Source organism: Mesoplodon densirostris, chromosome 1 (genome assembly GCF_025265405.1).
Source record: "Mesoplodon densirostris isolate mMesDen1 chromosome 1, mMesDen1 primary haplotype, whole genome shotgun sequence".
Classification (NCBI taxonomy): Eukaryota; Metazoa; Chordata; class Mammalia; order Artiodactyla; family Ziphiidae; genus Mesoplodon; species Mesoplodon densirostris.
In genome coordinates this window covers 33615393-33637720 of record NC_082661.1, presented here as the reverse complement: position 1 = coordinate 33637720, position 22328 = coordinate 33615393, and the positions used below count along the sequence as shown (strand labels likewise).

The window sequence follows — 22328 nt, the reverse complement described above, 5'->3', positions numbered from 1 at the left end:
TGTCCCCAGTGAATAGGGTTCTGTTTGTGTCAGGTCAATTCCCAAACTTCCCAAGTTCGCAGAGCATTCTGGAACTAGAAAGGCTTGAAAACCATCTTTCCCAAGTCCCTCATACTTCATACGTGCTTCAGAGGTGTGACATACGTGTGGTCAGAAAGCATGACAGTGGACTGGGGCTCCACACCTGACTCTCTGGTTGGAGCAAACTGCCTCTTGTGCTCACATGATGCACCAAAATTTCTCTCCCTTTTCTTCCCTTCTCGTCACAATTCCTGTTGAGTCCCAGTGATGCCTGGCACCTATATGATGCAGAATGAATGTCTGCTGATTTGGATTCAATGACCTCTTTATCCGGAGAAAAATAATCTACAAAGATTAATTTACTGTAAGGTGTGAATGACTGATAGCCATCCCCCAATCCTTCAGAGTATTTTCAATTTAAAACAAGATCTTTTTTTTTAATCCAAATTACCTGTTATAAATCTGTACGATATAGAATTATCTGGGGACTAGAGAGAGCTTCCTTAAGTGCTCAAATCACTGCACTGGAGCGCAAACCTACAGACAGCAAGGTAAAGAATAACATTGGGGCTCTATGTTAGTGGCACCTTGTGACCACCAGGGGGAGCTCAAGGCTCCCTCTCCTCCCATTCACCACCAGAGGAAGGGCCGGGAGGTTGAGAGGTCATTTTATCGGGCCACCGGGCTGTAGGTATGGTCTTTCTCTTTAAATTATCCCTTAGGAGTCTCTCTTTCCCAGAGGTCCTCCAGCTTGGGAGATGGATCTTCCCAGTGGCTCCACCTCTCCTGGAGACCAGAGTGGCAAAGTGCAGTAGGGAAAGAGGCAGGTATGGGTTCAAGAAAACAGAGCCAAGCAGCTACTTTCAACCTAATAGTGCTGGAGGCCACTCATGCTTTCCCCTGAGCCTAGGGAAAAAGCAGCTTTCCACAGGGACTGACGTTACCAGAACGGGGCTGGTGCTCAAACCCTAGCCTGGCCTTGTCCTTGGGCATCTGCCTTGGTACCTGTTACAGCTGGCAGGGAACAGAAAGAAAGTCAAGTTTCCAGGATGCTGGGTACTGACCATCTCCATCCTGTATAATTCCATCTTATCACAACACACCATTCCCAACTGTACCAGAAGAGCTTGCCTGTCTCTGGTCCCAAGGAAGTGGTCGGTCATCACTCCAATTCATTTTCTCTCCATTTCCTTCCTTCAAGATGGGAGAAAACTCCCATCCCCTATGGCAGTAGCTCTCAAGTGTGGTCCTTGGACCAGAAGCATCAGCATGACCTGGGAACTTGTCGAAAATGCAAAACCTCAATGCAAAACCCTTGACATACATGATCCTCACAATGACACGGTGAGGCAGGTACAGTTATCAACCTGATCCGACAGGTGGGCTCACCAGGGTTGAGAGAGAGCAGCCATCTCATCCAAGGCTGCACAGCCAACAGGTGGTAGAAGCAGGACATGAACCCCATGTGCCAATCCCAAAGTCCCAGGTGTCCACCTCAGCACCGTGCTCCAGGCGCCCGGGTTTCCCGAGGGGCAGGGGCTTTCGCGTTGGCCTTAGACATGCTCTCCTGATCCTGCTCCCTCAGGATGCCTCCCTGCTTTCTGGGAGCTGAGGCCATTCGGCCGCCTGAACTTTTCAGTCTCCCTTGGCTTCTTCCCCAGCCCCAGCCCCGCCTGGATGGTCACAGCTGAGCTCCTAGAAGTGGGGATGGGCTCAGAGAAGCCAAGCCTGGAGGCCATCCCACCACTCCCTCCCCAGGCCCCTAAGCCATCTCCATCCTCCTAAACTAGTCTGCAGAGCCGCAGACTGCTCACGCGTTCCGTCAAAAGCTAGAGTAAAGTGGTCGCTGCCGTGCCTTTGCCTGAAGCAAGTGGGTACCTGTCAGTTTAGGGCAGTGATCACCACCCACCACAGAGACGAGAAGGAGCGGACAGTGCCAGGGGCCCCTGGGAGAATCGGTAGGCAGATTCCCACCCTTCCCCTGGTCTCCAAGGTAGCGCACCTGGTTTCCTTTCCTCTTGCGGGGTTTCCCGAGAGCTCACAGGGCTACCGCTTGGGATCTCCCTGTAGGAGGACGAGGCCCGGAGAGTCACCGCTCCCTTCCCAGTGCAGATTTTTGTAGGATCCGTGTCTGAAAAGGAAAGACCCAAGAGGGAAGACTGAGTCCCAGACTCCTGGAGGATGAAAGCGACAGTCAGCCAGCAACTTGGTACAGCTGGGGAATGAGATGAACCTGGTTACAGACAGGCAAAGCCTGACGGTCAATGAAAATTAACCTGTGGATGGTGAAGAGGGACAAATCACATTTTCAGAGGTTTACCACCCATCATGAGGTTAGGAGGAAATGGAGGCAACAGTGAGTTCTGAGTCAATGAATGCGTTACAATGTCAGCTGTAAACATTTCCAAATCAAAGCGGGTTGATTCCTTTTATTAAATGAAGTTTAGGTTGGTGAGCAGACTTCTGACCAATTAGTAAGGCTCAGTTCGAGAAAGAATTTATGAAAGATTTCTCAAGCTCCCACATCATCCTTCTTAAAAAAGAGCAAGTTGACAGCACAGGGAATTAGGTGGCGGTTCTGTAGAGAATCACTGCTCCGTGCAGCCCCCCCAACGGAAAAGCAAAAGACAATCTCCTTGTATCAGCAAGCCAAACCCCCTGCAGTGGTGAGACAGGATATGCTGCCTGGGGAGAAAGATCAAGGGCCAGAGCCTCACATTCTAAACTTAATGAAGAAAATTCACACCAAAGAAAATGACTAGAAACGCTAAATCCTTCAAGGAACACTGTCCGCTGCACTTCCAGCTGAGGCTTCCCTGGGCCCTGACCTCTCCTACAGTTCACAATGGCCTAATAACAGACCCAGGGTATCTTTCAGAACTGCATGGAGAAGGATTTCAAAATAGGCTTCAAAAGATCTGGATGTTCATCCTCCAGGAAAATCAGTAATGGGAAGCAAGAAAGCCACACAGGCCACACAGCCCTAGGAGGTACACGTGCTGAATGTTTCTCTCTGTACAGCTGAGCTGAACTGAATTCCACAGTTTTTCAAGTTGCTCACAGCACAGCCTGGATCCTGGACCTCACATTGTCATGACTGGGATTATGGGTAAAGTTTAAGGTGGGCATCGGGCAGGATGTGGGCTCAGATGTCCAACTCATGCCCATTCCTGTGCCAGGGCCAAGAGAAGCCAAGCCTCTTTGCTCCTCCTTTCCACTCTGGCAGCCCCCTTTCTGACAGCTCAGACAGAACGATCATTAGCGTTACAGAAGAGGACAGATCTGCCGTCAGCACCTCCTGCACTGAAAGCGAAGCGCAAAAACACAATGTATGGGGGCTTCCTTGGTGGCGCAGTGGTTGAGAGTCCGCCTGCCGATGCAGGGGACACGGGTTCATGCCCCGGTCCGGGAAGATCCCACATACCGTGGAGCAGCTAGGCCCATGAGCCGTGGCCGCTGAGCCTGCGTGTCTGGAGCCTGTGCTCCGCAACGGGAGAGGCCACAACAGTGAGAGGCCCGTGTACCGCAAAAAAACAAAAAACAAAAAACAAAACAAAAAAAACAACAAAAAACCCCACAATGTATGGCAGAGCGGGCGGCGGCCTTGGAGAGCATCTCACTCGTCCAACCCCAGAAGAGGATAAGTGACTGATGTCACAGAACTATTGGCAAAATTGATTCACGGTCTTTTCAAAAGGGTGAGGGGCAAAGTCATGGTCTTTGCCAAAGGGTGAGGGGCAAAGTGACAAACCCAGCCTATCCATAGTGTCCTGGATGCACAGCCAGATTGGCCCAACTCCTGAAAGAACCATCAGTGGGATAAAGAGCCACCCGGGCCTCACTCGTCTCATTTTGTACAGAAGGAAGCTATGAGCCAGAGCTGACGTCTGACCTGCACCCCCTTCCTTGGAGAGGAGAGGCAGGAAGTGACTGCTGGTGAGGTTCGGGGCAGAGGACGGAGTGCTCAGGGAAACGGTCCTGCCAGCATCACAGAGACGCAGCCAGGTTTGGCATCTAAGGGAGCTGCTTCAAGTTCAGCCCAATTCAGAGATTCCCTGTGCAGCCACGTTAGTTCTTGGGGACAGTGGAGTTTTAAATAAAGTCTTGGGAGCTGGAACCTCTAAGGGGAGCCTAAGCCGCCCATGTGGCTCAGACCTACACCAGCTGGAATCAACATTCAACCTCTGGACTGAACTTCTCCTTAAGGGGGAGGGGCAAGGCACCTGTCAGTTCCTCTCCACACTTGCTGGTGGCTCACAGAAACACACACACACAGAAACACACACACACACACACACACACACGTGAAAGGGAGTGGCTCCTAAACATGCAAGGATTAAGCCTCCAAGTCTTTGTTAGAAGGAAAGAAGAAAGGATCATGCATGATCTGCTAACAATTAAAAATAAAAAAAAAAAGAAACCAACCCAAGGAGAGATACCTGGAGGGAGTACTAGGCCTGAAGAATTTTTCACTGTCTTCACAGGGATTATTTTAACAGCAGAAATAGAGCGTGCACGTATAGGGTTGGCAGTTGCTGAAAACACAAAAGGGTAAATGGTGCATCCAGAAAAAACATTTGGGAAACACTCAGGCAGTGGAGGAACCGGGCAGGGACAATAGGAGGAAGTCACCCACACCAAAAGAACAATAGGAAGAGCGGTGGATGCAGTAACTTAAAATAACCTGCTTTCGCTCTTTAGAGTCCCGTACCAAGTCACCAGAACCCTCCCACGACCGTCTCCCAGATGCAGCTGATCAGTGAGTGTCTGTGCCGCCTGCCACACCAGGATCTTGCTAGACAAAGAGATTTACAGAGACGCAGATGGCCTGGCAAATAGAGGAAGGGGAGAGCACGCAGGGTCCAAGGGGCCCCCTGGGAGAAGGCTAGGGTGTCTATGCTGGGGGGAGGCTCCAAGGAGGAGAGTTAGGGCTCCCGTAACTCCAGAGGAGGGGAGGAAGGACAGGGAACCAATGTGGGAGCTGCCTGGTCCTTTCAGCCATCACAGCCGCTTCTCCAGGATCGTAACTCCTGGGGTCTTGTGCCTGTTCTGACAACCACAGCTCTCTGGCCCTGAGCAAATCAGAGGCCCCATCTGTTGGGCAGCAGATGGTCTACTTAAACCCATCCTTCCCTGGGCAAGAGGGTGTCAAGTGTCCAAGTGCCTGCTCAAGACTCTGGGCAGCACCCAAGCACAAGGCCTAGGGTGCTGACACCAGCTGAGCTCTGAGAGCTGGGACACTGCCTGGGATGTGGGTGAAGGCTGCTGTCCTCAAGTCCCGGATGCTCATGCTTACCTAGGCCCCCTGCCTACCCAGATTCTGGAATCTCAATGGTGGGCATAGTCCCAAACCCTCCTTCTCACAACAAGCCTATGGTGTCAATGTCACCCTTGAGCAACACCCGGAGTTCTTATGGCCCCAGATCCACGTCATACCTTGGGGGATAGGGCTGTTTGGGAAGCAAGACTGTCACGGCTGCATCAGCATCATGCTGACGAGCCTGTCAAGGGGACAGGAGGGAGGGAGGCAGCTCGGAGATGGGTAGTTCACCTTCCAGTCCATCAGGCTGCCATTTCACAAGGGCCGTGGCAGTCATCCAGCTGCCAAGAACTGAGTTGATAATAACAATCCTGCACGTGTTAAGATACAAGCATGCTTTCACAGCAATCCTGCTGACTGCTCCTTAGGGCCACCTGGGAGATTGGGTGGGAGGATTTTGTTACCATTTTCAGAGGAAGAAGCAAGAGAGCTGGTCGGAGTCATCCAGTGCTCAAGTGAAGAGGCCGAGACTGGAACCCAGCTGTCCTGGCACCTGGTTTAGTGACCACCCCAGGCCACCCTGGTGACTCCAGGTTGCATCTGCTTCCTCTTTCCAACCAAAGGTGGGTCTTATCAAGGAGCAAAGGGAACGGGCCACCCTGCCCGCCCACCTCTGAGGTCTCTTCTGCCGATGAATTCACAGGGCTGGGGTTGACGGTGAGCATTCAGACACCCTCGTCTCCCCGTGCTCCTCATCAGATGCTTAAACACTCCTCTGCATGCACCGCCCTTCAACATTCCCTAAGTGAATTGGCCAAGGTTGTCCAAGACCCCGAGAATACAGCCTCACACCAGGCGTGGAGAAGAGCGGCCAGGCGGGGAGACACGGAAGACAGGACAACAGCAGGACACCTCCCAGCCAACCGGCCCCAGGCTCCCCATCTCTCTTGCTCTCTATGCCTTCCCTCCTGGCTGTTCTTTCTGCCTTTACACTTTGCCTTGTCTCAAAATGAATACTTGGCTGACCCAGATGGTAATTACAGACAAAGTCCAAATATGTCAAACTTTGTAAGCGTTTTCTTTGAGGGAGGGTCCATTTTGACTTAAATGCCCAATGACAGGACTTTTGCCCTCCCTCTTTGATACCATATGACTTGTGGGATGAGCACTGATAGAATCACTGGAACCTGAATCTGAAGCAGGAAAAAATACCGCAGATCATCAAATTCCCTCATTTTCTAGATAAGGAAACTCACAGCCATAAAGACAAAGGACCTCCCAAGAGGTTTCTGTTTACGAGCAGCAGACCAGGACCCGAGCCCCTATTTCCTCACACTGCAAAGTGACATGGGAAGCCTGATGACTGGCTGTTCTGGATGAGAGATGGGACCTCAAAGGTCATCTTATCCATCATTCATTTCACACTTACATCTTTTGTCATAAAATTTTAAAAATTGAAAATCTGAGAGGATGCGCATGAAACTAATGTCACCAAAATAAGTTATTTCAGCAATTTAGGCTCTTGCCTCAGGGTCAGGATGGTGAATGTGTCACTATTTATCACAGGTGAAGGTGAAATGCTGGGTAAGAGAGACTGCAGGCTGATAAATGCCATACACACGAGGACTCTGCCCGTGTATTTGGGGTCTGTGGTTCACAGCATCCTGTGAGCTAGGGACAGTTTTTAATACATCACCTCACAGTGGGAAACGGCAGCCTCAGACTCCTGATTCTCAGAAAGCATAGGAACAGGTCTCCAGGTCACGGCCTAATTAGACCAGTGACTGTTTCCAACAGGCAGGTGGCCTGGGTCCTGATCCTTCTAGAAATGCCAAGTTTCCCTTCAAGAGCCTTACCTCTGTCTTGCCCATTGCTGCCCGGTACCAAACCATTCACCACAGCTTTGGAAGCACCAACATCGCATTCTGAAAGAAAGAAAGAAAGAAAGAAAGAAAGCCCGAGGCTTGTGATCATGTCTCGCCACCCATTCCTGAGTCCCACCTGGTGCAAAGTGCTGGCCCTGCTGGGCTTTCTCAGGCTTGAAGAAGGGCCCCAGGGCGTCGTAGCTGAGTTCCAAAAATGCTCTGTGGCAGGGAGAACGCAAAAGCTGTTTGGGATGGGAAGTGCGCTGTGAGCTCTGTAAATTCTCTGGCTTCCTGGCTTGGCTTCACTTCTGACATTAAAAAAAAAATCTCCTTAATTCCCTGAAAATGGCATCTCCTGCCTGACAAAGGCTTATCCACCATTCCAAGGCCGCTCAAACGCATCCCTGATGCATCGCGGATGAGAGCTGTCAGACAGCCAGGACAGAAACCTCAGGCTCTGGGACACCTCCCTTCACCCCACCCCACCGCAGCTGCCATGGAAGCCATGCCGGGCCTCCCCCCAGCTCAGGGTCCCCAGCCGAGGCTCCTGTGTTCTGGTTGTGGCGATGACCTGGTCTCCTGGCCTTCGTTCTGACCCTTCTCCACCCCAGCCCTCAGTCTGTATCCGGAGAGCACCCTCTAGACCCCCATCTGGCTGAAAAAGCCCCAGGGAGCAGGACAGAGAACAAAACAGGACAAAGCAACGTGATTTTCTAAAACCCTCCACTTTAAATATACTGTATTTCACTTCTATTTTATTTTTTTGTTTGTTTGTTTTTAATGTTTAAATTACATTTTTATTATTATATTTATTTATTTATTTTGGCTGTACCGGGTCTTCGTCGCAGCAAGCGGGATCTTTCTTAGTTGTGGCATGCATGAAGGATCTAGTTCTCCGACCAGGGATCAAACCTGGGCCCTCTGTATTGGGAGCACAGAGTCTTACCCACTGGACCACCAGGGAAGTCCCTATTTTTGTTTTTGTTTTTTAGATTAATTTTTATTGGTGTATAGTTGCTTTACAATGTTGTGTTAGTTTCTACTGTACAGCAAAATGAATCAGCTATACATATACATATATTCCCTCTTTTTTGGATTTACTGCCCATTTAGGTCACCACAGTGCATTAAGCAGAGGTCCCTGTGCTATACAGTATGTTCTCATTAGCTGTCTATTTTATACATAGTATCGATAGTGTATATATGTCAATCCCAATCTCCCAATTCCTCCCACACCCCCTTCCCCCTTGGTATCCATACACTTGTTCTCTACATCTGTGTCTCTACTTCTGCTTTGCAAATAATTCACTTCTATTTTGAAAAATAAAAATATCAGGGTTTAGTCTGGGAAGTCAATCATACATATTATCATTTCCATGAGGAAACAAATTGAACTTGGAATCAAGTTCCCCCAAATGTACATTAGGAATATCATTTTTAGTAAGTGAGATGGCCTGTATGTTGGCATAAGTGGTTATATTCAAATGAACAAACTGACCTTCCTGATGATTAAAAGCAAACCAACAAACAAGTCCCAGTAACCAGGAGCTACCCAGGGACAAAGCCTGGGCAACTCATCCCAGACTCCAGGCACTTCAGCCACAGGTCCCAGCCCTTTTCCAGCTGCAGTTCCCTCCTGCCCCTGCCCTCCATGACGGTCTCCTCACAACCCCTTCAGCACATCAGATACTTTCCGACATTCAGGCCTTGGTTCCTGCAAGGCCTTCGGCCAGAAATGCATGCTCCCCCTTTCCTAGCTTGGGGAAATCCTCTGCACCTTGAGGTTCACCTTGAATGTCACCTCCTGTGTGCCAGTGGAGACCGTTCAAAGTTCTGCTAAGCTGCAGACACTGAGACCCTCACTGCCCACCGGCAGTCTAAGCCCCACCCAGTTTCCCATCCCAGAACTGACGGCAGCAGCCCAGAGAAGACAAGCAGGTGGGACATGTGATCAGTGTGCTTGGGGTGACGTCCCCTGCAGCCAAGAGCAAACCAAGCCACAAATATAATCATAACAGCTACGGGTTTTTAAAGCCCTCTATTTACCTGGATCTGAGGGTCCATGCTCAGCATTTCATAATGAGCACCTCATTTTTATTCTTAACACCCAGGCCCCTGGAGCTAGAAGTTAGGAACTCTTATTTTATAGATAAGGAATTTGAAGCTCAGAAAGGATGCTGGGCTCTAAGATCACTAAATAGGGATTTGAAGTCTGGTCTGGTCCATCCCACCCACAGCTTATCTTCTTTGAATCCCGCTAGGATAAACATTTTTTATTTTTAAAATGAAAAATGGTTTATATGTATAGAATACTCTCTCTATATAAACCAGATATATTCTATATAAAATGGTTTATATATAATCTATCTCCCCAAAAGCCCCCAACCCCAGTAGCTCATTTGGCTAAGACTTGGTCACCCTACCTGGGCTCTTAACAATCAGCCTCCCTGACATAAGCTACACTGACAGGCCAGCCCAGGTGCTCCTGGATCCAGATGTGAGCAGGGCTACTGCCCCTGTGCCCGCTCCCCAAACCCGCCACGGCGGCCATGACCTCCCGACACTGGCCCCAGAGGGCCCGTCCTGTTCACTGTCCCCAATCTACCTACAGACAAAGGCTAGTTCTCCCCAAGTCCCCTTTGCACCTACATTTCTGGGATGGATGGAAGGAGGGTGTTGGCAGAAAGCCAGAAATCCAAGCAAAAAAAAAATCACCCGTTCCATCACTCCATCTTTTCTGACTATCCCTTCCCTATGCACCTGCCCTAATTTCTCTTAACCATCCCCTTCCTAGGACTACAGGCCTTGCTTTGGGCCTCCCCAGTGCCAGCAGCCTCTGAGCTTCCACAAGGCCCAGACCCATGTCCTTCCTTTCTTTTTGTGTGTTTTTTTTTTAATCAAACAACCAAACTTTAAGAAATTTGGAAAAATAATTCCATCACCTCACACTCACACCTCTGCAGCACGGTGCTGGTGGCCTGGGGTTGCCTCAGGAGTCACTAGCCAGGTGACCCCAGACATGCTTCTCTTTCCACCAAAGGTTAAAAACGAATCTTTTCTACATAGCTGCTTTCTTCCCGATGATCACTTTTATTAGTGGCATAATCTCCCATCAAGTAAACACACATAATGGACCCACTCATTCCCCACCTTCATGTGGGTGTTTTTGTTTCCTTCGAATTAAGATAGACATTCCCAAGAGCAGGATTATCAGGTCAAAGGGTCCAGATTTTTTGGACTCCTCCTAGGAAATTCCTCCTTTCAGCATCACGCCTGAGAGAGAACTTGGGGAGAAGTCCCACAGGCATTTCTGCACCCTTGACCAGCCCCTCCCTGCCCACTTCTTCCCCCCTTATTCAGCCAGGAGTGGTGATACCAGTTTAGGCTAATCCTGATATTAGAAGAACAAGAAACTTTAGGCTGCAGAGCTAAGAAAAAAACAAAACAAAGCAATAAAACCCTGGCCTATTTTGAATGACAGGAAAAACAAAAAGCCAAGCGAGAAGAAAAAATGAGTTGCAAAGCAGGGACTGCTGGCAGTGCCCAAGTCCACCTGGAGGGGAAAAGAAGGGACGTAGCCACCTCACGCATAGGAGAAGCACCCATGGAGTCAAGGACAAGTCCAGTCCCTCTCCTCGCAAGGAGGGAACCTGAGCTGATAACCCACGGATGGGACACTGGACAGGCCTTGGGCTCAGTGCTCAGTACTTTAGAAGCACTGCCTCACTTAATCCTCACAAATCCCCATGAGGTGGTGCTTTCGTGATGTCCATCTTACAGAGGAGAGTGGAGAGAAGGATCCACCACAGGCCAAAGCCCACACACTCAGTGTGTGTGGCCCTGAGCTGATCCACCTGGGCCCTCCTCCTCCTCCTAATAAGCACACACTGTCCGGCAAGGTTTAGGATTTGGCTAAAAGTGCAATGCATGTAAATAAGCGGAAAGGCTTGTTTTTAACCTCCAGAGGTCTCTGATAACACCCTGGAGATATCTCAGGATTAGGAGGCCCCTGAGTGAGCTATCCACTAGGTCATCCCCCAGCCCACCCTGCCTGCAGGTCTCAGGAGGTTCCAGGGTGCATTCAGTAGCTAAGGTGGGCCTCAATCTCCAGATGGAAACTTTTCTGCCCCGAATCCTGGGCTGGAAAGCTGACAGCTCTTGGCTACACAACAAGCAGGTACCTACCTATTCCCTTCCGTCTTCCCTAGCCCGGGCTTTCTACCCCAGCTCTAAACCAAAACTACTCAGAACTGCTCATTTGTGTAGGTCTTGATTTTTACTACCAAAGGCATAGCAAAAGGGTGGTTTTGCCCTGATAAAGGAAGTGATGGATTAGCTCATACTATGGGGCAATTAAGGTCAATCTGTTTACTTGTGCTGCAGTCACTCAGATTAAGAAATGCCACTGAGGTGTATACATATGTCAACATTTATCAAATAATATACTTAAAATATCCACAAGTTTATTGTATGCCAATTATATCTCAATAAAGTTGTTAAATCGAGGGAAAGGGAGCCTGTTATAAAGATTAGGACACACTACATGTAAAGTGTATAGCATAGTTCTTGACATATGGTAGGTACTCAATAAATCATTAATAATAAAGGTTGTGATGACGGTTTATGACAAAGCTTTGGCACTTACCCAGGACTCAAAAAATAAAAAATGAAATGCAGTTGGGGCCTTCAGACTAAGAGGGAAATCTGGGTAAACAGTTCAGTTTTATAGATTTGTCAGGAAGAGAAAGACAGGGTTTTAAATGACTTACCAGAGCTCATGGTGGTGATAGGACAAGTCTTCTGTAACTGGGGCTCTGCAGAAAAACAAACACCACAATGGAATTGATGAATGGCAGATTCGAGATAAATCCCTATGGTTCACATTAAAAATGCAAACACTGTATATAAGCCTTGATAAAACAGAGCTGGACCAGGCGTTCCTTGGCCAGGCTTCTGGTTCCTGGTTGGCTGTGTACTAACCTGACCTTGGGCACATAACTCAAACTACTTGGCCTCCGTTTTGTCAACCGTACTTGGTTTAGATACTTACTATCCAAGATCCCTTCCACCTATAACATTCTATTAAGAACCTCAAGTTACACGAGTCCATGTGGATCAAGGAGAGAGTGAAGGAAAGAACCAAGTTTTAGGACAGAGGGATAAAATCACAACACAAACTGATTGTTGGAGAGTAATAATAAGATTATATATAGCTTATTATGCCCAAGAAAATGTTCTAGGTGCTTTAAATCTATTAATTCATTTGATCCTCACAAGGACCCTATAAGGTAAGAACTAAGCATTGTATTAGTTTACACAGATGAGGAAACCAAAGCACAGAGAGGTGAACAGCTTGCTGCCCATGTGGCAGAATTGGTTCTGGAACCCAGACAGCCCGACCTGAAAGCCCAGGCACTTAGGAACTACACTCTGCTGCCTTGAGGTGGGAATGCAGTCCACTTACTCACGGATATGCAAACAGTAACCCTCTCATTTAATATGGTCCCATCTGAAGTCCCCCAAAACCACTGGCTACTGTCACTATAGTTTTACCTCTTCTAGAACTTTTTTTTTGTGGCTGCATTGGGCTTTCTCACGGTGCACGGGCTTTCTCTAGTTGCAGCGAGAGGGAGCTACTCTTTGTTGCGGTGTGCGGGCTTCTCATTGCAGTGGCTTCTCTTATTGTGGAGCACGGGCTCTAGGCACGCAGGCTTCAGTAGTTGTGGCTCATGGGCTCTAGAGGCACATGGGCTTAGTTGCTCTGCGGCATGTGGGATCTTCCCAGGCTAAGGATCGAACCCGTGTCCCCTCCATCGGCAGGCGGACTCTTAACCACTGCACCACCAGGGAAGTCCTAGAATCTTACATAAATGGTATCATATGGTACGTAATCTTTTGTACCTGGCTTCTCTCACTTAGCATAACACAATTTAGCAACTGGCCATATACGTGTGCGTCTATTTCTGGACTTTGTTCCATTTATTTGTCTTTATCTAATCCACTGTCTTGATGATTAGAGCTTTATAGTAAGTCTTGAAATTGGGTAGTGTGAATCTTCCAACTTCATTCTTTTTCAAAATCATTTTGGTTCTTCCAGGTCCTCTGCATTTTCATAAAAAGTTTAGAGTCATCTTACCAGTTTCCACCAAAACAAAACAAGCCTGCTGGAATTTTGAATGTGTTCCTGTTCAATCTATGTATCAATCTGGGGGAAATTAACATTTTAACAACATTGAATTTCCAATTCATGAGAATGAACTCTCTCCCTTTATGCAGGTCCCCTTTAATTTCTCTCAGCAATGTCTTGTAGCTTTCAAGGTACAAGTCTTGCACATGTTTTGAATAGTAAGGTCTAGCTAAACACATCTGAAGGACAACCTGAAAAGTAAGTCTTCATGAGCTGTAGAACCTTACTATTTAACATGTGGTCTGCAGACCAGCAGCTGGGAACTTAGTAAAAAATGGAGAAATGCACAATCAACCCTACACCAACTAAATCAGAATCTGCAATTTAACAAGATCCCCAGCTGGTCCCTATGTACTTCCAAGTGTGAAAAGCAATGATGTAAAGGATATCAACTCCCCAGTTCATGAATTCTGTATTAAGGTCATGGTATGGTCTGAGGGTCTGCACCAAGAGACATGCTTTAGTCTCCTTTTTAACGCTGAAGTCAGGCACCAGTTTCCTTTCTGGGTGGTTGTCTTGTTAACTGTCCTTGGAATTGACTGAATAGAAGCTGGGGGCAAAAAGGAAATCATTCTAAGTCGGTCTCTCCAGCCCAAATCAGCCGTAAGTTTGCCTCTGTCACTGTCAAGTACACCTGAGACTACCCGTGACCTTCAACAGCTCCTCAGATTTTCTCTAAGCTGGGGAAACATTTGTTCTTTCAGTTAAGAACACAACCCCCTGTGTTCCATATGCCCGGGTGGTTTCCAATCCTGGTTTTATGATACCTTCGTTTGCCTCCCAGGGCCAAAACGGATGTCGGGATAGCATCCAAATATTTTATTTTTTAAATCATTTAAATAATTATGCTAAGGTTTTATTTATTTAACTTTTAAAGCACGACTATAGAAATGTTTTCGTTTCAACACTGAAGTTATCTTTTTTTTTAACATCTTTATTGGAGTATAATTGCTTTATAATGGTGTGTTAAGTTTCTGCCGTATAACAAAGTGAATCAGCTATACATATACATATATCCCCATATCTCCTCCCTCCTGCATCTCCCTCCCACCCTCCCTTTTCCATCCCTCTAGGTGGACACAAAGCACCGAGCTGACCTCCCTGTGCTATGTGGCTGCTTCCCACTAGCTATCTATTTTACATTTGGTAGTGTATATATGTCCATGCCACTCTCTCACTTCGTCCCAGCTTACCCTTCCCCCTCCCCGTGTCCTCAAGTCCATTCTCCACATCTGAGTCTTTATTCCTGTCCTGCTCCTAGGTTCTTCAGAACCACTTTTTTTTTTTTTAGATTCCATATATATGTGTTAGCATACAGTGTTTGTTTTTCTCTTTCTGACTTACTCCCAACAGTGAATTTATCTTAATATTTTTCTTTTTTTTACAATACTTTCTAACCTTTATCTGAATAAATAGCATTTACATAGTTGTAAACAATGTCTGGACAGCTTTGTGTTCTAGTTCTCAAATTAAATATTTCATGAACATTTTTCTGGATTTTTACAGTCATCATTTTAATGGCTGTAACATTCCATAATTCACTTACCAGCTCCCTCTGTAGAGTTTCTTAATTTTAAAAATAAGTACATAAATGGAATATTACTCAGCCATAAAAAAAGAATGAAATAGTGCCACTTGTAGCAACATGGATGGACCTAGAGATTATTTTACTAAGTCAGCTAGAGAAAGACAAATATCATATGATATTACTTATATGTGGAATCTAAAAAAAATGATACAAACTTATTTACAAAACAGAAATAGCCTCACAGACATAGAAAACAGACTTATGGTCACCAAAGGGGAAAGTGGGTGGGGGGTATAAATTAGGAGTTTAGGATTAACAGATACACACTAAGAAATAGATAAGAAACAGGTAAACAACAAGGACCTACTGTATAGCACAGGGAACTATATTCAGTATCTTATAATAACCTATAATGGAAAAGAATCTGAAAAAGTGTATATATATTATATACATTATATACATACATACACATATATATATAACTGAATGATTTGCAGTACACCCGAAACAACATTGTAAATCAACTATGCTTCAATTAAAAAAATAAGTACATAGCACAACAGCATTCTTAGGCTGGGGAAGAAATAAATGGAAAGGTCTTATAAAGCAAATAAAAAGGATGCCTCAACTCGCACGTGATGAGTCTTCACCATCTGTCTTATGTCAGTCACCCTTTGCACATTTTATGTATTTCTCAATAAAGACACTCGTAATTTCTAGATGTCAGCCCTACCCTTACTTACAAAGTGACCTAAAGTACATATGGGCAGGGATAGTATCCCAAATACTAACCATCACTTTACTACAAACATCCACCAACCAGAGTGGATGCCAGGTGTAGAGCTCTCTGCAGGGGGCCCCTCCCCAGGCCAGGTGTTTTACTGTTTAGTGGTTGGATTGCAAAAAGATGGAAGGAGAATGGGCCCAGGGTGGTAGGACACTATTCCAGTACTTGAAAACATGTATGACGTAGTAGGTGGCAACGACAATGCCTAGGTGGGTACCAGCTCTGCACACATAGACTATTTCGGTAGTAGGTCCTGTTACATGCTCTCACTTGGTTGTTTAAATAGGCAGCAGGCGACACGAAGCAGGGGGTAGTTTAAAATAATATCAAAATAAAAACTGTGGCAGTGGCAGTTGTGCCGAGGACGGTGCCCAGTGTCCCATCCTCGGCGGTGGTTGCAACAGCAGCGACACCTTATCCAGACTCTTCCGGGGCCTGGTGTTGGCTCTGAGTCCATCCATCTCAGCCTCTTTGAATTTCTGCCTGTTCTGAGTGTGGTTCGCCTGCCTCCTGTAAATCTGAACTACCTGAGATCTTGCCAATAAATCCCCCTTTTATTCTGAGTTAACCAGAGGCCATGTCTGGCCGTTTGCAACCAAAGCATCTTGAGTAGCACAAGATGAGGGGGAGGAGAGAGCCCCAAAGGTTTCAGTGGGAGAGGAGAATCTTCATTCCTCTCTCCTGAATAAGGCCGTGCAGAGGGGAATCCCAAGTGGCTCAGCAAACAGTTTTGTCTCTAAAACCTGAAGAGCTCAGAGTCAGGGTGGCGGGGATGCAGTCAGGAAGCTGCATACACTGAGTCTGACCAGAGAACGCTGAAAGCTTTAAAAGTCACAATCTAATCCCCACAGTTTATTTAGAGATAGTACAAGTATTAACATCATATGTTAAACATGAGAGTTTATTTTACATAAAAATTTCTGACACTTAATATTTATTTAAAAACTAAGCTGTAGGGCTTCCCTGGTGGTGCAGTGGTTGAGAGTCCGCCTGCCGATGCAGGGGACACGGGTTCGTGCCCTGGTCCGGGAGGATCCCACATGCCGCGGAGCGGCTGGGCTCGTGAGCCATGGCCACTGAGCCTGCGCGTCTGGAGCCTGTGCTCCGCAACGGGAGAGGCCACAACAGTGAGAGGCCCGCGTACCGCAAAAAAAAAAAAAAAAAAAAAAAAAAGGACAAAAAAACCAAAACCAAGCTGTAAAGAGTTTGAGTTGGTTGAGAACATGATGGCACATCTTTATAATTTCTCCCCCAAGTCCCCTCCAAAGGAGGCAGGTGTCTTTGGGTAAAAGCCAAAAAAGATGAACAGTGCCACCTAGTGGCAAAACTGGACCACTACAAGTGGGCAGCAATCCCCCGGCGGGTTGCAGGAACCTACAGTGTCACGGCTTCGGTGGGCCAGCTAGGGTCAAGCCGCCATTCCACCCCTCGGGCTGTCAAGAACTACCGAACTTGGTCAGAGCACCACAGCATCAACAGACATTCCACCAAAAGAACAAGATGTGAAGCAGCCAGTCTGGTTAAGAATGCATCCAGATAACTAACGGTTCTGCATGGTCCCTCTCTAATTCCACAACCCTATAATTCTGAGATAAGTCTCGATGACACAGAGTGAATAATTACCAAAAAGCAAAAGTTGCTCATGCTCCCAGCTGAAATAGAATCCAATAACTAAATATGGGTTGTTTATTGGGGAAGGAAAGGAGGTCCTTCCTTATATGGATGATTCAGGGATATATGACAAGGGAGGAATTGAGTTTGTCTGTAAAAATAAATTCAAGGTCCAGCAAAGATTCTTGGAAGAGAATGAGCCCCTGGTTGACCTCCCACTCAGCATGCTCCAGCTTCCCCTATGACCTATGGTGTTCTGCCTCCATTGCTTCTTCCCAAATACACATACATACACACACAATTGTAAGATTCTGGAAGGGAGACGCTGTGTCATCCTCAGGACTGAGCATTTAGTGGATGGGTGTTCAGTCAGGAACTTTGCCCTCATCTCTATTTAGCCTTCAGAATCTAACTTTCAAGTCTTACCTTCAAAATGACCAAGACCCTCCTTATCTCCACTGTAGCTGCCTACAGGAAGCTAGCTCCCCATTTGACCAGACCCTGATTATACTCTAGCTTTGAAATCCAATCTGCCGACCTGATATATACACACACACATACACATATATACACATGCATATATATTTGCAGCTACTTCCAGTGGCTTGAAAAGAATAGGCACAGCTCACAAAGCCCCAGAATACATGCTTGGCCTTATTGCTTTATACTTTGCTGATCCACCAGCAAAGGTACGTTTCTGCAATTTTTTGACAGCTCATCTTCTTCTCAATCTCTAATCTTGTCGTTTCTCTTCAAATGCACTCTCTGCATTATTGGAGAGGGTGCAGAATGCTCTTCAGAAAGCCAGAAAATATAAACACTGAGTCGCTAACACTTCCTTTCAAGGGGAAGAAGTTAGGATCAACTCGACCCTGACATTAAGTTCAGCCTGGAATCCCATGACACAGCTGGGGGCTCAGAACAGCACAAGCCCACGGTTTCTGTGGAAAGACTGATGCTTCTGGAGAGGGAGCAATAGGTCATCCCCCACATCCTCCCATTTCCTCCTGGAATCCCTCCAATGTGGCTTCCTTCCTAACCAGTTATCTAAAATGGCCTTCAGAAAGGTTTCCAGTGCACACACATGGCCAAGCGCAACAGTTTTTGCAGTGGTTGGGGCCTCACTGACCTTGCCACTGAATTTAAGACAGTTAACTCCTTCCTCCTCCCAAGCACTTTTTGGTCCTGATTTATAAACGTCACTGTGGACTGGTTTACCTTGAGCCATGAGGCTCTTCCTTCTAGAACAGGATCTTTGCAGTTCTTCTAGGAGTTTAAAGGGCTAGAGGACCCTGAGCTGGGTCCTCATTCCTTTCCAATTGCATGCTCACTTCCTAGAAGATTTCACCTGGACTATTAGAACCAGAAGGATCCGTGCAGGTTACCTAGCCCCTTTTCATGGGTTTTCCACCTGTTTTGGAAGAAAGTTCCATGAGCCCCCTCAGGCTAACAGAGTAGCTGTGCTTTTATCGATTTCATTCATTTATACTTGCTGAGCTTTCCTTGGATAAATGGGTGTACGGCTACAAAAAATTCATAAACCAGAAATCTAATCCATCCCCTTATTATTTAGGTGCAAAAACAGATTCAGGAAGTTTCCCTTAGTCTTGCTCTTTATTCTGTCTACTAAGCCCATTTTCCCTCCTATCCCTCTTTTTTTTAAAATTTTTATTGGAGTATAGTTGATTTACAGTGTTGTGTTAGTTTCTGCTGTATGGCAAAGTGAATCAGTTATACATATACATATATCCACTTTTTTAGATTCTTTTCCCATGTAAGTCGTTACAGAGTATTGAGTAGAGTTCCCTGTGCTATACAGCAGGTCTTTATTAGTTATCTGTTTTATATATAGTAGTGTGTATATGGCAATCCCAATCTCCCAATTTATCCCTTCCCCCCTTTCCCCTCTGGTAACCATAAGTTTGTTTTTTACATCTGTGACTATTTCTGTTTTGTAAATAAGTTTCTTTGTACCATTTTTTTAGATTCCACATATAAGCAATACCATATGATATTTGCCTTTCTCTGTCTGACTTACTTCACTCAGTATGGTAATCTCTAGGTCCACCCATGTGGCTGCAAATGGCATTATTTCATTGCAGCACTATTTACAGTAGCCAGGACATGGAAGCAACCTAAATGTCCACTAACAGAGGAATGGATAAAGAAGATGTCGTACATATATACAATGGAATATTACTTAGCCTCTTATCCCTCTTCTTCCTCCTCAGGGCACCTTCAGCCTTTGGTCTCTTGGCAATGAACACAGAATTCCAGATGAGAAGCAACCATCCACAGCCAATTCATGAACTAGCCAGTGCCAATTCCCCTTTATAACCTTCTGATATCACCCTATCACTCACCGAACAATGCAAAGTGTTCTGATAATCAGTTACAAAGATTACTGGCCAAGTCCATTACTCATTTTTTCCCACCCTGCCTTCCTGGTTTCCCCTCCTCCAATCAAGTTCACTAGACAGTGAGGCCCCTCCAGCAGGGCAGGGCCTTGATCACCTCTGTATCCTACTGTCTAGTATGGTGCCTAGCTCAGAGCAGGCACCCAATTAGTACTAGTGGGGTGAATCTCTGTCTCCTCATTCCCTTGCCACCTGCCTAGTCTTGTCAATTCTTCTGCCTTCATGACTCACACAACCCAGCCACCTCAGCTTTTCCATCCTCACACTCACCGTTCTATTCCACCACCTCATTCCTAGACAATTACAATGGCCTAATAAGCCTCAGAATCACCCTATAGCCCATGTCCTGCCACGTTCTGACTTTAGCAGTGTAAGAGTTCCTCAGTCAAATTTCACTGGAGAAAAAAAAATCTGTGGGGCCCCTATAAACTCAGAAGGGTTGGCTGGGCGGTACAGGGCAAAAGGAAAAAAGGCAGCAAACCTCCCAGGAAAGAATAAGGTACCTAAAACACAGGCCTGGTGATACCATTCCAACAGCATTACTTTAGCACCTACTGTGCACCCAGAATAGTGCTTGGCCCATAGGAAACCAACGTGAATTGGACATTTGCTGTCTTTGAGGCCACCACGGAGCTGTAGGACAACAGACATGTCCCATTTAATATAATATGATGGGTAACCCTCTGCTAGTGATCTGACCTAAGTGTTACAGGAGCACAGAAAGAAGAGGAATAAATTCTGCAAGGAGAGAGAATCAAGGAATGAATAAATACTAAAATGTTTTAAGTGTTCAACGTCACACCTTCTAAAATCACCTTAAATGTCATGCTTTGGGAAACATTGGTCTAAATGTCCAAATTCCTTAAAATACCATAAGGCTCTGTAAAATGAAGTCCCAATTACTTTTCCAGTCTCATCTCCCCCAGGTATCAATAAGCCCTAAACTCCATGTGTATCATATTTGTCATTCCTATTGAATCCTAAACAAGATTTCCCATTTCCAAGTCTTTAATCTCATTGTTACTTCCCATTAATGCCCTCTCCCAAACCTCCCCAAATATTAAGGCCAATCCCAGTCACCAGATCCACTGACCCAACAAAAATGGAAGATTTTAATTTTGGTTTAGTCTTATTTTTAATCACTATTGAAAGTCATGATGATAAGGAATTCATTTAATAAGACATTTAATAATCACAGAATTCAGAAATCCTATGTCCTAGCTCCCACTCTCATCTCAGGCCCTTGCCAGAGATGGGCCAAGGAAGATCCGGAGTTGGAAAGTTAGCTACTGATAAACCTGCAATCGTTTTTTTTCCCTTTTATACTTAAATGAAGTCTTTAAATAAACATGCAAAGTTGATTCTGCCAACAAAATTGCCAATAAGAAAACACAGCCCAAAAGAGTTTCAAGTTTTATACATGCAAAATTATTTGAGCTTCAGACAATAGAATTTAGGAGATAATATATGATTACAAGTTATGTATTACAACACATGGTTTACAGCAAACATAATAGAGAGGATTAATATCCTTGTTTTACAGTGTACTCAATACTTATTGCCAAGAAAAAAATGTCAAAGGCATGAAGAAATTCCAAGAAAAAAGGCAAACAAGTCTGAGAAAAATGTTCACTTAAACTGATTAGTTTAAAAAGAAGATTCAAATAATGCCTAACCATTTTTCCCACTTCCTAAAGTTAGTCCACAAATTTAAAAGCACTAACGCTCAGTGTGGTCAAATGCAAAGACACTGACATCTTCCTACAGTCGTTGACACTGTAAATTGTTACCACTGTTTTCAGCATAGCACATCAAGATTTAATGTAGCTCATACCCTTTGTGCTTTAGGGGAATCCAGTTCAAAGAAAGAACACCAAATGACAATAAAGCTACGTAGACAGAGATGTTTACCACAACTTTGTGAACAGTAAAAACCTAGAAACACTCCTGTGTTCAGTGACAGGGGGCCAATTACATGGCCACTCACCCCCTGGGTGGACTGAACCGTTATGAAGATAATGGTTATGTAGACCGTACAACATGGGGAAACACTTCTTATGAGATTAGGTGAATGAAAAGCAGGATGTAGGTCTGTGTGACGTTTCTGATTATAAATATGTAAAAACCAAAACATGTGCACATACTTCAAAGGAAATATGCCCAAATTCTAGTAATGATATGGTAGCATGGAATTATAGGTAACTTTTAAATTTCATTTCTATTTTCCAAATTGCGTATAATGTGATTATAATACACTTCTTTTTAATGAAAGGAAGTTGTTTTTTAATCTCATCCCTGGCATTTGATATGCAATTGTGTTATCTTCAGAACTTTAAAGAGCAAATTCTAGCAGACAAGCTTTAAAAAAAAAATGCCACTAACAGTCTTGTCCATTAGAACATGGCAGCCCCATTATAAAGGATGCAATCTTTCTCAGGACCCATAACAAATACCCCAAATATGGAATTGCAACATTAATTGCCAGTGATTGCTTTTGTTTAATGAAGCCAAACTACTCCCATGCAGTTCCTTATGAGGACAAGGGAGGCAGTAAAGTGACTAGAATGTTCAGCTAGATTTCCTAAAGAAGGAATTACGCCAAAACGTTTCATCTTAAAATAGTCCACAGGGGCTGCCAGGTGACAACACACAC

The 22328-nt window shown here is 45.6% G+C and overlaps 1 protein-coding gene across 10 annotated transcripts in view; it reads right to left on the bottom strand.

Annotated features, from left to right (window-relative positions):
* Positions 1 to 22328, bottom strand: part of SORBS1 (sorbin and SH3 domain containing 1) — a 204108-nt gene that overhangs the window by 107097 nt on the left and 74683 nt on the right. For 5 of the 10 annotated variants that reach the window (XM_060101735.1, XM_060101746.1, XM_060101755.1 and 2 more), the window contains exons 3-6: positions 11915 to 11959; positions 7138 to 7206; positions 4461 to 4556; positions 2024 to 2152 (exon numbers count right to left, since the gene is read on the bottom strand). In XM_060101735.1, coding sequence (XP_059957718.1) covers positions 2024 to 2152; positions 4461 to 4556; positions 7138 to 7206; positions 11915 to 11924 — 304 coding nt within the window. In that variant the 5' untranslated portion in view covers positions 11925 to 11959. The remainder of the gene's footprint in view (positions 1 to 2023; positions 2153 to 4460; positions 4557 to 7137; positions 7207 to 11914; positions 11960 to 22328) is intronic. The other 5 variants (XM_060101726.1, XM_060101786.1, XM_060101765.1 and 2 more) reach the window with 1 other exon arrangement.